The sequence below is a fragment of the Leiobunum rupestre genome, chromosome 6, assembly GCF_980474605.1.
Source record: "Leiobunum rupestre chromosome 6, qqLeiRupe1.1.hap1, whole genome shotgun sequence".
Lineage (NCBI taxonomy): Eukaryota > Metazoa > Arthropoda > Arachnida > Opiliones > Sclerosomatidae > Leiobunum > Leiobunum rupestre.
Genome location: NC_143389.1, coordinates 36,768,029 through 36,783,527, shown reverse-complemented (window position 1 = coordinate 36,783,527; position 15,499 = coordinate 36,768,029). Strand labels below are relative to the sequence as shown.

Here is a 15,499-nt window from a genome sequence, read left to right as displayed (position 1 = left end):
TCGGGAGTATGAACGAGTTAGCTGTATTTTACGTCATAATGTCGTTAATCTGTCGACTGGCCTTATCAAGCCCAGTGATTAACACAGCCGCTTTCAATGAAGCGTTTGTTCGTCAACCAGATAGTTCCGTGTCCCTAATATGGCGATTAGGGGGGGGGGGGTGGCTATCGCTTATCGACGAAGGCGAGACTAGGCGTCGGGGCCGGGTTGGGTGGCCCCTGCTTTCCTCATTAAATACGCCTAATTATGCCAATTGTATCGCGTTGGAATTTCCGTAATACGGGGATCATCGAACGTATCTGCTTGGTCGCTCGTCGCCGATCTATCGCTATTGATTGGGTCTAGCGTGATAGCGACTATATACGCCAGTTGTCAGCGGATCGCAGTTTTCGGTTCACCGTCTTCGACTCGCAACTTTAAACCCCGCCTTTAATCTCACTTAATCCGCGTTTCTAGGGACAACGTCGCCGGAAAGGTTGGCCGCGACGCGACTTAATTTATATACTTTTAGGGATTAATTAATTTGTAGCGAGCGAAATCGCGATAACCCGTTGGAGCAAATTCGTGGCGCGGTCAGGAGTCGGAATGAATTAAAATTCTGCTCCAGCGAGTATCCTCCGTGTGTCGAGTTTGCCCCTTTTGCGTTGGCGATTTCGGACTGACGCTTTATTTTAACTCGCGTCTCGCTCGACGAACACGTTTGCATTTATAATTGCGTTTTAATTTCGCGGAAACCGCCCTCCGGGGCTGCGCGCTAGCGCCACTCGACTCCGCTCGTACTCTATACGTAGGGCTATCCTTCTCGCGCTGTCGTTTTAAAATTCAAAAATTCTAATCGCGAAGAGTGGTGTGTGTGTGTGTGTTAAAAGTTTTATTTATGCCCGCGCTCGTGGAGGGGGGGAGGTAGCGGATATGTAAATTTTCCTCACGGTAGAATTCATCATGATCGCTTCTGGGCCTCCGCGTTGGCCTCATTTTGCTTCTCTCGGGCTGGCAGTTACGCTCAAGCTGATAATCAACGAGACCCCCGTATCTTTACATTGGCCGATTGATGGACGTAGTTTAACGCGCTTCACCTTCAAGCTGCATTCACTCGTTGACGACGTATTTTGACTAACCGCCCGCGAAATGGTCAGATAATAAAAATAGAGATTCGAAATAATATACATAAGTAATATTTTGTCACCGAGATAATTAGTGCACTTCTTGTAACTTCCCATGCAAATTGCGGTTTAGCTTCTAAATGAAATCTCTTAATAAAAATAAAATTAAAAATAATTTATAAATGAAATCTCTTAATAAAAATAAAATTAAAAATAATTTATAAATGAAATCTCTTAATAAAAATAAAATTAAAAATAATTTAGAAAATGAAATCTCTTAATAAAAATAAAATTAAAAATTATTTAGAAAATGAAATCTCTTAATAAAAATAAAATTAAAAATAATTTATAAATGAAATATCTTAATAAAATTAAAAATAATTTATAAATGAAATATCTTAATAAAATTAAAAATAATTTATAAATGAAATCTCTTAATAAAATTAAAATTAATTTATAAATGAAATCTCTTAATAAAATTAAAAATAATTTATAAATGAAATCTCTTAATAAAATTAAAAATAATTTATAAAGAAATATCTTAATAAAATGAAAAATAATTTATAAAAGAAATATCTTAATAAAATTAAAAAAATTTAGAAATAAAATCTCTTAATATAAATAAAATTAAAAAAATTTAGAAATAAAATCTCTTAATATAAATAAAATTAAAAATAATTTATAAATGAATTTATTAAAAATAAAAAAATATTAAACATGTTTTTAACATTTCGTTAATGAAAAATTCAAACTCTGATTCAGTAAATTGTTCAAAAACATAACTGAAGATAATTGTAATCCCGCCTAAATGGAAATCGGTGTTTATGATCTAAAGATATTTATTCTCTTTTCCGATTTGAATCTTGCAGCATTGTAGTAAAAACTTAACGATGAGTACAAATTCTCATTGATCTTTCTATAAACCTATCCTATCAGTGGACATCTCAATATTCTTATTTGATCCAAATTCATTGATCAATCGCTAAAGTTCACAAAAAAATATTAATTATCCATTGAAATCTCACATTTTTTAAAAGAAATAAAATATGAAACTTAATTTTTCGTGTCGGTATTAATATTGGACGCGTCCTCTGGGTGGTCCGCAAACAGTATCTCTAAGAACTTGAGATTCTAAGTTGTTTTCTGTTAGAAAGGTAGTCTCCAAGGAAAAGAGACATTTTGTTATGCCGGGTGGGCTCTCCTTTAGGTTGTCCCTGATGGGACGTTTCTAGGTATCTAGAAATCTTTGGACTGGCTCGGTTTGTATCGATGCCTTTAATTCGGTATTGAAGATGCTGGTCGGGTTTCGGAAGGAAAAAAACACAATCTCGAAAGCGGTCGTTGGAGAGGGAAGAGAACTTAACTGATGGCGGACTGCGACCAGTACCGCCAGCGTAACTTAGAACTAAGTATACGGCGTGTCTGGGAAGTCGAGTCAACTGCGGCGTATAGAACTAAAAAGAGGGCTTAACTGGCGAAACTGCTTCTTCTGGGCGCTGTACGCTTCTATCCTGGCTCTGGTTCGCCTAATTGCGTCAAGGCGTTCAGGCTTAAGACTTATCTTCCGCTTAGTAGTAGAGAATCGGCGACGCTGGCTTCGCGAGCGCTGTCGTTGCTGGCCAAGTCTGTCGGGCGCCGACGAAATGTTCCGCACGTATTACTCGAAATGCGTGTAGGGGAGCCGGCCAAGCGTTCAGACATTTAGCGGCGCTTGGCGTAAAATGAAAAGGCAAGCCGAGCGGCTATTATGGCGCTCCCACCCCTCCACATATTATACCCTGTCTCTCTCGTAACTAGGATTGAGCGTCCACTTTATAACGGGCTTTCTCCGCGCGCGCGCAAGGGTGAAGTACAGGCGACCCGGCCGCCTTAACCTTCAGCGCCGCCGCTGAAATTTATCTCGGCTTTTACAAAGTCAACGAAGGAGACTTACTATAATAATATTCCCGGCCATTAAGCAACGAGATTTTTCGACTCGGAAAAGTTAATGGTTTTAAGGGGAAATAATCCGTCTTTCTGCCACTCCTGACACACACCGACCGACCAAATTCGAAGAGAAAAGAGACCAATCTTCACTCCGTCCTCGCGCCTGTTCTACGCCACTGACGGCTTTTACAACTTTCTTTCTCGATTTGTCCTCTTCTTGGAATTCCCCCACGAAATTTGTTTTTATTCTTCCTTTATTCGCCCCCACGTATTCAAATAGTTTTCGGATGTAATGGATCAAACCGTCGCCTTACGTACTGTTGGGCAAAATTTCATATTTTTGCAATTACATTTCGCGTTACTATATGTAGAAAGAAGAAAACTATATGGAATATTAATAACAAGAAATTATTTAAGTGATTCGTGTTCAATTATTTAGCGAAAATAAATGTTATTTTAAGAGAGAATGGGTGTGAATGGTATTCGATCATTTTCAAAAGTTTGTGTATTTTAAATTTTACATGAAATTAGATGTAATATACAGGGTGTTTCAAAAGGTTATGCAAAAATTTGAAGGAGTTGTAGGGGGTGAGTTGAGAAGTATGCCTGTTTTTTCCCATTTCCCTACGATGAGCTTCAAATTGTGGCCTACTAGCCCCTGGAAGTAGGCTGCAATAAGCGCAAAACCAAGCAGCAGGGAAATGCGAACGTTAAGGTTTGGGTTCGTGTGATAGGTAAAAAACGACTTTGTAAACAAATCGAGGTAAGCAGCGTAAAAAGGTGACTTAAACCGTATTTAAAGTCCCTGCTGCTTAGTTTTGTGCTGGAGGAAGCCTACTTCCAGGGGCTAGTAGGTCACAATTTGAAGATCTATGGCGCTCTTTTAACTCATCGTAGGAAAATGGGACCAAAACAGGCATACTTTTCAACTCAAACCCTACAACTAATTTAATTTTTTGCATAACCTTTTGAATAGAGGTCGGGGATGGTTAACTTTTATTCAATAGATAAAGCTCTCAAAATTATTCGTAAAACATTTTGATCAAGTAATTTATATTTATGTATTATCCGATTAATATTTTGATAAATTTGTAAAATTAATCAGAAAAACGACGTTTTTTTCGATAAAAAGCTCAAATTGTACGAATAATACATGTTTTTTAATCATTTTCCGAAATATTAACCGGTAAGTATCTGTGTTTACATTTTTTCCCCGGAAAAAATCAATTTAAACATGGATAATGATTAACCGTCCCCGACCTCTACTTTTGAAACGCCCTGTATAATTTTTATAATAATATTCCTATTCATATGCCGTTATTTTATTTGCTTTAAACGTGTACCTATTTTAAGATTGAAGTTGATTTTATTACCGTTTATTTGTTGCGAGAATATTTTACGTAAACAAAAAGTTTTGAACCATATTTTTTTGTCCTTGTCAGGTTCCCGATCTGGCTCGAAGATGAACAGATTCAGGTGGATTTGGCCGCTTCTTTTGCTGATCTTCGCAACGTGCGCCACCGCTGCTCGTATGGGGGGTGAGTACTTTTTTTACGTCCATATTTGTCAATTGATTTGACGAATTAGGTGTTATAATTTGTTGATATTTGTTGTTTGTATGGTGAATTTATATGTTCGGTTTTGTGGTATTAGGTCGACCTTTGCACAGACACAGAGCACGTTAAATATTTAAGCGAAATACTGGTTTTTACATTTTTCTGTTTATGGTATTATTGTCTTGAGTTGATATCATTTAATTGTCAACGAAAATGTGTTAAATTGTTAATTTATACTGTAGCTTTCTTAAGCCTAACGAAAATTTAATTTTCTTATGCTGAAGACTATTTTCCCTAAAGCTACTCAGGGTTGCCACGGTACCTGGTAAACCTGGAATTCCTGGAAAAGTCGGGGAATTTGAATTTGGCTATAAAAAATCGGGGAAAAGTCAGATAATTTAAAAAATTCGTCTAAAAATCAGGGAAATGTCCGGGAATTTAATTTTACTAAAATATATGTTAAAAAATATAAAATCTTGGCACAAAAAAGTAAGGGAAAATCTCCAGAGATGGTCTGGGATAACCTGGAAAAGTCAGGTAATTTAATTGTGAAAAAAATGTGGCAACCCTGGCTACTGTTAACTAAATAGTTTTTACAGAAGTTTTTTATTGAAAGAAAATGTTTTAATAATTTGATTATTCGAAAAAGGTGATTGATTATGCTAATTAAATATCCGCTTTCATTTTAATTTATATCTAGGTACCATATCTAAAGAGAGCATAAATTTAATGTACCTTCAATTATCCTACTATCCCAATTTATATGAAGAGTATTTTAATAACTTATAAATCCGATCATACGAAAGTACCTTAATAAACAACAAACGTTTTCACCTTCGCCAAAAAGCCTTTCGTAATATTAAGTGTAAGTACACCGTAATCGCGTACAGAAAGCTGTTCCAGATAAAATAGCGGTCATTCGTAAGGGCCATTTGTAAAAGAAAGCGTCCACTTTAGCTTATAACTGTATACAATTCGGACGAAAAAGAAATTTAGACATAAGCTTTTGAAAGAAAAAAAATCCACATTTTATTCCGTCAGTCGACGCTCGTCCATAGTATAGTGTAGCTGTGGCGCAAACCAATCTTGGTCCGGCTTTGATGACTCAATTCTTTCTCCGCACAGCTCCCGGCTGGGTTTGGGACCTTCCACCCACGCGGGTAGGAAACCCCACCCCGCCTCTAGTTTTTACGGGGGGGTGCGACCCCGGCCGCGACCCTTATTGTCCTAGCGGCTCTATCACGACGCGTCTTTCATCAAACGGGGGGGGGGGGAGGGGGCAGGTCCGAGTGGTCATCTCCGAGGTCTCGTGCCGTCCGCAATATAGGGGAATCCACTCGATCTTCAATATCGCGCACTTAACCGGCAAAGAAAAAATGGATGTGAAATCCATCTTGGAACTGCTGCCGCGTCTTTCTTACAGCAGTCCGCCGACATCCGAGGCCTATCCAAGGGTCTTAGACGTTTCTTATCCATCGGATATATCTCCGCTTCTCTAGTAAGGAATCTATATGTATGGATTGTAACATTCCGGGTAGATTTTATATTGTTTGGCGTTTCGTTTTCTTTGCGAAAGCGCGTATACGGTATTGATTTATTCATTGGGTTTTATTCGGACTCGCGTATGTTTCTGATACATTACTCGAATTGGATAGGGCGAATATTGAACCAATCATTGAATATTTATTTGTTATAAAATATTACAAATCCATTTCAAAATAAAAAATCCATTTAAATTTATCCATTATGGAATTTTATTGATAAAACACCTGCGAAAATATTGAAGCAATCACAGCGTATTTGCTGTTCGTTTTACAAATCTGTTTTAAAATAATAAAATTTCACTTTGATGTATGTATGTATTCAGGATGCTAGAAAATGTGTAGGCAGCACCCTATTCGCCCCGTGATTTCCGGAAAAAAAGCCACGCCCTCCGTCTTTTATGAATAATCTGTAACCTTTTTTTTTCTGGGTAAGGGGTTGGACACTCCATCACGATCGTAAATTATCACGTATATTATCTGTTAAACTGGATTCATTTTTAGTTTAACAGGGGTCGTACACGACCTGGGAAACCTGCAAAAGTCAGGGAATTTGAAAATGTTTCCAAAAGGCCAGGGTAAAGTCAGGGAATTTGAAAATGTTTCCAAAAGGTCAGGGAAAAGTCGGGGAATTTGAATATGTTTCCTTAAAGGTCAGGGAATTTGAAAATGATTCCAAAATGCCAGGGAAAATTCAAGAAATTTTAAAATGACCCCTAAAAAAAATCAGGCAAATATATTTTTGAAAGAATCTTTTTCAAGATTTTTACCTCAAACAATTCATTTATTCAACAAAAATGGTCAGGGAAAAATTGGAAATTTGGTCAGGGAAAACCTGGAAATGTCAGGGAATTTAATTCCGGAAATTTTGTACGAACCCTGTTTAAGTATATCGACTATAGCGTAGAATATTATATTAGATGAAATATCGACCAGAGCTATATTTGCCAATACATATCTACAATTATGGTACCATTCTTTATATTTAAGAATGAATATTTTTGTAATCAGTTTGAAAGTCATCGGTTGCTGTCGGAAGAGAAGACGCTTTTCTTCGTTGGAGCTGGCGTCATTTGTATTATGATGGCGGGGATGGAGAGGGGGGGGGTACGGCTGAGAGGAAACTTTCACTAGAGGCCGCCACTATAAAACAACTGGCTTGATGTTCCCGTGATAAATGACTCAATAACGTTAGCCGTAAACAAACGCTAGCAAAGCCTCCTCCTATACATAGGCTAAACCATTCTTTCGCTTTTTTCCCGGGCGCTAGGAAGCGTTTGAGACGGGTTTTTGACGTTAGATGGAGTTGGGGAAGCCCACGAAATATGCCATCTAGGCCCAGTCGGTAATATTTCTTGGAATATTCCGAGCAAGTCTACGCGCGAAAAGACTTCTCGGTTATGATTGGCCAGTTATATTTCCCGGGCGCGTTAAGTTGTCAGTGGCGTTAGGTACAACCTTTAGGCTCACGGCGTACGCGATTTTCGTTTTGTTTCTTTAGCGCTTTCCACTCCCCCTGGAGGGAGAAAATGTAAAGGAAATTTAATGTGTTTTTTTTTTCATTCTTTTCTCGGTGTTATTCTCTTTCGGCTTCGCTTCGGGGCTTCGTGAGTTATTATAGATTTACCTTCACTCCGTTTTTCGTTCCTTATTCGTCCGCGGACGGGCGCTGTTGGCTCCACGCGCGCGCACTCTTTCGTATTATTACGTTTAAAACTACCGGGCGTTATTTTCGCCTATTCTCTTTTTTTCGCTTGTTCCGACGATAGAACAATATTTCTCGAGGCGCTTATATTGCGTATTTTTTTTTCCACGGGAGTTAGCATATAGTGTTATCCTCGTGTATATTCGGAGAATCAAGTTATTTTGATCGCTTTTTTTCCCATTCTCCTTTTGTCGGGTTTTTTCTTACTACGCGGGTTTTAATACAGTTCGAGAAAGAAAATAAAACGGGAAAAATTGTTCTCTCTTTCTATCGATGCATCTTTCTTTTTTTTAGGCTGCTGGCAATTTTAGAGTGTATATAAGTGGATTACACCTTCGTATATCCTATTTCTAGGTTTTATCGTTATATAATCGATTTATCGCCAGTAGTTTTTTTTGGCAGGGTTTATCGCGATTGAATTTGTACGTTTTCGGACTGATCCTGGTTTTGTTTCTATATTACCAATTTAGGATTTTTTTTAAATATTTGTTTAAATGCCATACCTTTTTAAGAATTAAGTAAGTTTAAAGGGAATAAAACTAATTTATAAAATGTGATAAGCAAAAATAATCGTGTAGTATAAGATATTTTTAAAATATTGATATCAACTGAATTGTCACTAACTGGATTGGGTTTAAAATAAGAAAAGCCGTACTTCAAAATCTAAAAATCCGTCAATTTTGATGTCTCGGGTTTTAATGGGGATCGTACCTGGAAAACCTGGAAAAGTCGGAATTTGAAAATGATTCCAAAATGTCAGGGAAAAGTCAAATAATTTGAAAAGTCCCAAAAAGTAAGGGAATTTTAAAATGACCCCGAAAACTCAGGCAAATATATTTTTGAAAGAAAATATTTTTTCAAGATTTTTACCTCAAACAATTCTTTTATACTACAAAAATGGTCAGGTAAAAATTGGCAATTTGGTTAGGGAAAACCAGGAAATGTCAGGGAATTCAATTCCGGAAATTTTGTACGAACTCTGTATAAACAATAACGCATATCTGTTTATATGTCAGATGAAATCTGAAATGAGAATATACTGTAAAAAACTAAGAATACTATTTCTAAATCAGGGTGCTATAGTTTCGAGATTCCGTCATGTAAGCTTTTATTCCTCTTGGAGTAAATCAGATTTGGGGGGTTTTTAGTTTTGGTTGACCGGAATAGATCATTGTGGGCCATCGAAAAACGCCAACAATTTCATTAGCAGAATTTATCCGTCCTCCCTGGCTAGCTGCAATGATTATTCAGTCCCGACCAACCACCCGTACCGCCCAGCCTCGCCCCTTAAAACCACCATCCCCTCTCCGCTATCTCAGCCGTTGTTTTAGAGAAAGCGCTAAAAAGCGTTCTCAGCAATCGTAATTCTACCCTCATTTAGCTTTTTTTTCCGCTTCCCGGGGCTTTCTCTCTCCGACATCAGTCCCAGCGTCTTCCATCCGATCCTCCTCATCATCATCCCTCGCGTCGGCTGCAGGGAGAGGCCTTCACTCCGAGGACGCTCGTCTCCAATTGCTTCGTATCCGTTTCCGTTGTCACCCTCGTCTCCAAAAGAATCACGCGCGCGGCTTCCCCAAATCCTCCTCCTCCGAACCTCTCCTCTCCTCCTCTTCATTTGCCCCGGGATAAGCGTCAGAGAAGAGAGGGTGGACTCCGCTAGTACTTTGCGTCCGAAACACGTCACCTTTAACCCCCCTTCTTGGCGTTCTTCTATTCTTCCGCGTTGGAATTAAGGAAGGGAAACTCAGCGGTGGCTCGGCGCAAAGTCGTGATTTTCGACATATCTCGTTGCGTGTGTGTAGGACTTTCGGTCCGGAGTTCTCGTCCTGTTTATTAATTTTCCAGGGAAACTCATTATATCTCTTCCTCTCTTTCTTCTCTTTTTTCATTCTCGGTCTTTAATTAGAGTTTTCTCTTCGGAGCTTTCTGTTTTGTTTTTCTCGTTTTCTAGGTATTTAGCGAGTGATTCCGAGGGTTTAGGCTGAAGTAGGCCTTCTTAGGACTGAGTCTTCGTTTTATCTTCCGTATCCCAGCCTCGACTTTCTCTCGCAAACAATGAAATGGCAGCCTCTCATCTTCTCCGGGTAAATGATATACAGTCTCCTTCCCTTTTTGTCACTCCCGGTACTTTAATATAACTCGTTATTTTACGGAATTCCCCTTTAATTAAACATTTCCCTAATTGGCGATTACCGCGACTTTAATTGTTTTCCTCGCGCGCATTCTTGAAGTTATCTCGGGGCATTCCTTCAAATATCTCTCAATAGATACTTTTCAAATTGTCGCGAGCCGAAATGTATACCCGTACACTCTTTTGTAAGCGCTTTTCGCAATCTCGACTCGAACACGGCGTTTTCCAATTACTAAACGTCTCTATTTACTGTATTTAATATCTCGTTTCAACGACGGAATATTTATACGGATGCTCTAACCAAAACATCGTATTAAATTTGAATTGTTATATTTTAAGTATAGGTTTATTTATTCTGTTTTTGTAGTTAGTTTTACCCGTTAATTGCTGAAACGATTTGGCCTAAAAACGCCTGTAGAAGTGCTCGTCACGCGCAGCACCGATGTTCAGGGAGAAGCCTACTACCAAGGTCTAGAAATGCATTTCACAACGCGTAAATTAGGGATGCACCGATATGGGTACCGGCTATACGTGGCCGATATTATCGTCCGATATTAACAAAGTTATCCATCATAACAGTAGTGTAAAAGACGATTCAGCTGACTCTCGGGTCGCCCCTCCCCCTCTACCACACTACGTACTCTCGGGTATTGACCAGGTTCAGCACATTGTCATACCATTTTATTCTAATTTTTCTTTTCATTTTACGTGATACGATATTTGTTTTGTGATAAAAAATTTATTTTTTTGTCTAAAAAAGTTATGATCTAGATAATCAAATAAAATATTTTCTTATTTTTAAAAGATTCATTCTGAAAATATTTTTCTAATACCGGTATCGGCCAATATCATCTTCGCTTAAGCCGATATTGGCCGATACCGATATTAGAAAAATGAGCAGATATATCGGTGCATCCCTAGCGTAAATCCAATCATACTATAACGATGAACCATCCTTCAAATTAATAAGTAAATATTTGTTTGGGAACGATTCTTTGGCAAACGCCTTAGGACTTCCTATTACAAATTGACGTCGACGCTTATGGTCAATGAGCGCTGACAGTGATCCGTCCGCTTTATTTGTCCGTGGTGCAATTTGTCGCCTCGTAATGATTCTGCACTAATCATCCAACGCGTCATTCATTAGCCTCCTTAGTCACGGGAAATGATCGGCGTCGCGATCCGTGACGTCATCATCAGGTCGCTTTAACCGTTAGGATTCGAAGCGAGGGCCATCACGCCTTTGTTGACGATTTTTGCAAAAGGTCACGTCGCGAATGACTCGAGCGTATCTAAATCGAAGGGCCTTATGGAATGGAACGGGGGAGGGGGACTTGGCGGCACTGACCGGCCGTAAGGGACGGAGGGGGCGGGGGGACCAAAAGTAATCCTCGTTTGTTTTGCTTTGTTGGTTTCGTTTTCCCTTCTCCTTCGTTCGTGGCCGCTGCGAGGGACGGCGTGGCAGCGAGGAGAGGGGTTGTAGTAGGCCTCACCCGGAACGCGTCTACCGATCTGGTAAGTCGGAACTACTGACCGTTCTCCCCGCCTTCTCTCCCCCCGGTTGACCCGAGTCCTAAAAACCGACGGGTCCAGCGAAACGAAAACTATCGGTGGCGGCGCGCCGTAACTGGAACATTCCGAGCGTAAAGATATGGACGAGTCATCGGGCTGAAAACGGTCTGCCGCGGCTCGGACGGCTGCGTTTGATTCATCAAGGACGAGCCCCGGCTTCTACATCCCTCTATAGGCTTCCATCGCGGAATTTCCCCTCGAGACTCCTATTCCTTTAGGTCTGTAGTCCGTTACGATCCGCGGTGGCTAAACTAGACATCCCATTAGAGAGGGCACCCGGCTTGTAGTTAGTAATGCCTACCAGACCAGCGGCTCCCTAGCTTTCCTCGGTCGCCACTGGCCTTAGCCGAGGCCTCTCTCTGGGTCCCGGGTTCGGCGAGGCGCGCGGAGAAAACTTCCTTCCGAGAACGGGCGATTCCTTCTCTCCTCCCTCCGCTCTTCCGTTTTCTTCAACGTCGCCATCTTCGTCTCTCTCGGGGACCCGAGCCGAGATAAGTCAAATATCCTCGCCGCGGCTCTTTCGTTTTGTTCGACCAGTATTTCCCTTCTAACTCTCTCGTCGACAAGGTCTCTCATTTTCTCTTTATTCTTATTGGTCTCTTAGGTTTTAAACAAAGACACCGCCCGGGTCATCCGTCTTGCAGCCCGTAGTCTTAATTTTTCCACGCGCGCTTGTACGAAAAAGCCCAATTTTCCATTACCAATTTCTCCTTGATTTTGCCATTTAGCTCCCAACGCGCCCTCTCGTACTAAGAAGGGATTCATTACGTTTCTGTTCTCCGTGTGTCGCGAATTAATTCGAAATCAACTTCCTTCTACTATCGAGCTTTCGAAAACCTCGGTTTGAGCGTGAAACTTGGACGCGTTAACGATAGTCAAAGTCGTTTTGAAGTTACGCTAGTCTACTGTTTTCTTTGAGAATCGGTGTTGTTAGTATTGGTGGTAGTGGAAAAGAGGTTCCTCATTGTTTGGAAGGATGTATAGAGAACGTAGAATTGTTAGACGGATAGTTTGTTCCGCTCCGGTTACGAGGCTGCGGCGTCTCGTCGGCGTCGGAAAACTCCAGGGTCATTAGCGAGGGAAGAGACTCGCGGAGAAGAAATAGGAAGTATAGCGGGCCCGAAGAAGGATGCGAGGGGAAGCGAAGGAGAACATTTACAAGCGGAGTTTTGGCCTTCCCCGTCGAGGCGAGACCACCCTCTGGTCCGACTAATGGAGTAAGCCAGTTCCTCGTTGAGACGACGCTGCCCGTGCCGAGACTTTTCTTCCGTTGTTGATGTTGTTGATGGCTCTCGCGGTACGACTTCTCTTTTTTGCACCAGCGGCGTCCCAGCGTTCATTCTGCCCCTTCCCCACCCGCGGCGAAATCCACTAAGGCTAGATTCTTTTCGGGTTCCTTGGCTGGCCGTGTCGCCTTCCAAGACGGTGATAGTTGCGGTGGAGAAAAAACGAGGGAATCCAACGAAAGAAAGGCCGCGTATGTATATTCGCCACCCGAATGGAAGGTCCTCTTCCCAACACACCCCGGTTCGAACCACGCGGGGCGACTACGCTCGGCTGATTTCGCGGGGTGCGGGATGGATGCTCGCGGGTTCCTGCCGAAGAGAGACGACGAGTATTTGCAGCCGGGGGTTTTACTAGATGTACACCACCCATTCACCCCGAAATACACGCTTTACTAGACGCCATAGTCCAAGATGAGCTAACTCCGCGAGAATATGACGCCGGAGAGAAATAGAGAGAAGAGCGCCTTCGACGGAGCCATTGACTTACGCCTCGACGCGACTATATCTTCAGCCAAACGAGGCACCTTCCCTCTTCTTTCCAGAAAAGAGGAATGCCCCCTCCTCTCCTCCTATCTAACAAATTTCGCTAAGACGCGGGCGGGTTTTTGGGGGGAGATAGGATGGGAGTCGAACGAGACAGACGATGACGAGGGCATGAATACGCGGCCATTAAGGGTCCTTCCATTGAAATATCGGGCGTCTCCGAACGCGCTCAATTTGGATGAAAACACGCCGCGACTACGAAAAATCAATGGATGCCCGCCGACGACTCATTTTTACGCTTCATTCCACCGTTCACTAACCCCCCCCCCCCCCCTACAGCCGCATCACCGACTTACGAGAAAACTTACTATCTCCATTTACGCGCTTAAAAGTTGACTTTTTGGCTACATGTCCATTTTCCTGATCACAGAGGAATATTGTTCGTATTGCTGTCGGAAAAAGGGCGCCAATATTCCTCGGCTATTTCTGATCGGGGACTGATCCTTATCCTTTAACGAAGTTTTTGCATTCGCGTCTCGTATCTAATGATCCTTGGAAATGGTTTCGCGATAACTTTTGCGGATTCGTAACATTTTTCCGCTGCAATCGTATAAAAGAATGCTTAGATAACGGGCCAGAGTCTGCGCGCGGATGTCACCCTTATTTTTCACGTTATATTGGATTTTCTTTTTAAAACTGTATGCGGTCGAATAAATTTGAAATTCGCTCTCTCTCATTTTGTATTTTGTTTTTAGGAATATATGTTAGGAACCCGCCGCCGCCGAAAGCCCCTCGCAAATCTAGAATTGGTTCTTTTGGTGTTTTTGTTTCGCGTTTTTCCGCGGCCGGGCTTCGACTAAAAACCAATTTTCCCATTTCGAGCGAAACTTTCTCCGTGTCGGTTCGGCGGATAGTTCAAAATTCTTGTTATTGGGTTCACGTACCAGGTCTGACATATTTTTCTGTTTCTTTTATCATTTTCACCGGCCGCTGCGGTAGGCTATTAGATTTTAGTTGCTGGAGGGGAGGGGGGTATCTCTTTTTCGGCCACCGAACAAATGTATTTTGTTTTGTCTTGCCAGGACGAACCCTGGCAAATCGCAATTCGATGTCCCAAATAGGATTGTTCGCCATTTTCTACCCGAAAATTGCCATCTATTTTTAAAATAAAAAACCACTTTTGGTGATATAAATATTAATTTTTTGGTAGAGTTGTAAGTCGGAAAATGACCGAAGCCTTTTTTCCGGAGAAAAAAAAATTATCCGTATTTTTTCGGAAAAAAAGTTTTTCCATTCCATGATTAGTCTAATATTGTTTGCAAATTTAAATAAAGCGGCATTTTAGCCTCATTTTTTCGAATCTAAAAAAACTAAATCTCTAGACTAGTTTAAACTGATTAACAATGTAACACTGTTAATGTTTTGTAGTATTTTTACTGTTATTAGACGTTTTGTATAACGATATAAACGTGAAAAAGTTAAAAACCCTTATTTGTTTAAATTTTCTGGAAATGTTTCCGCATTTTATTTTTCCGTAAAATTAACAACTCCAAGTTTTGGTTTATACTTTTTTCTACGCCCAATTCACAGTATCGTTTTCTCGTCTAATCAAATATTTAGAAGTTTAATCTCTCCCTCTTCCCAAAAAAATAAAAGAAATCTGATCTTGTTTTTTCAAGGACTGAAGTAGCTTGAATAATAGAATGAGGTTTACGGTGTTTAGCTTGCCTCGGAATCGATTGGAATTAGAGCCTTTCCATCGGGAAAGTGAAAGAGGAGCGTTTTGATATCTTAGTTTATGCCCCTTTCTCGTCTTTCAGCGCGCGGAATTAAGCCGGCCTCGCTGGTAGGCCTACATATAGGCGAAGAAATTTTTAAAGGCTGTTTCTCCTTTCTCCGTCTACGTTTAAAGCGTGCCCCTGTAAATTCAACTCCCGTGTAAAACGAAACTCGATTCCAGGGGCGTCTTATCCGAACGGCAGTTGCCGTAAAAATTCCCCGACAACCCGCCCGTTCGAGCTATATTTCCTTTTAAACTCGTAACCCGGTTTAAGTTTCTCTTTTTTTCGTCCGAAGTCGGGCTTTTTATGGGAGCGGCGAATGTTATTTGAAAGAGAAAACCCCGTTTTCCTCGGCGATCCATCCTTCCTTCATTTTAAAGTTTTGAAACGAAATTTTCGACGTAGTTTTGGGTTC

General features: G+C 40.9%; 1 protein-coding gene across 5 annotated transcripts in view; it reads left to right on the top strand.

Annotated features, from left to right (window-relative positions):
- The window catches only part of LOC149940789 (latrophilin Cirl-like), a 214,644-nt gene that overhangs the window by 126,621 nt on the left and 72,524 nt on the right, over positions 1 to 15,499 (top strand). For all 5 annotated transcript variants that reach the window (XM_090180120.1, XM_090180119.1, XM_090180121.1 and 2 more), the window contains exon 3: positions 4,472 to 4,567. In XM_090180120.1, the coding sequence (XP_090036246.1) occupies positions 4,472 to 4,567 (96 nt within the window). The remainder of the gene's footprint in view (positions 1 to 4,471; positions 4,568 to 15,499) is intronic.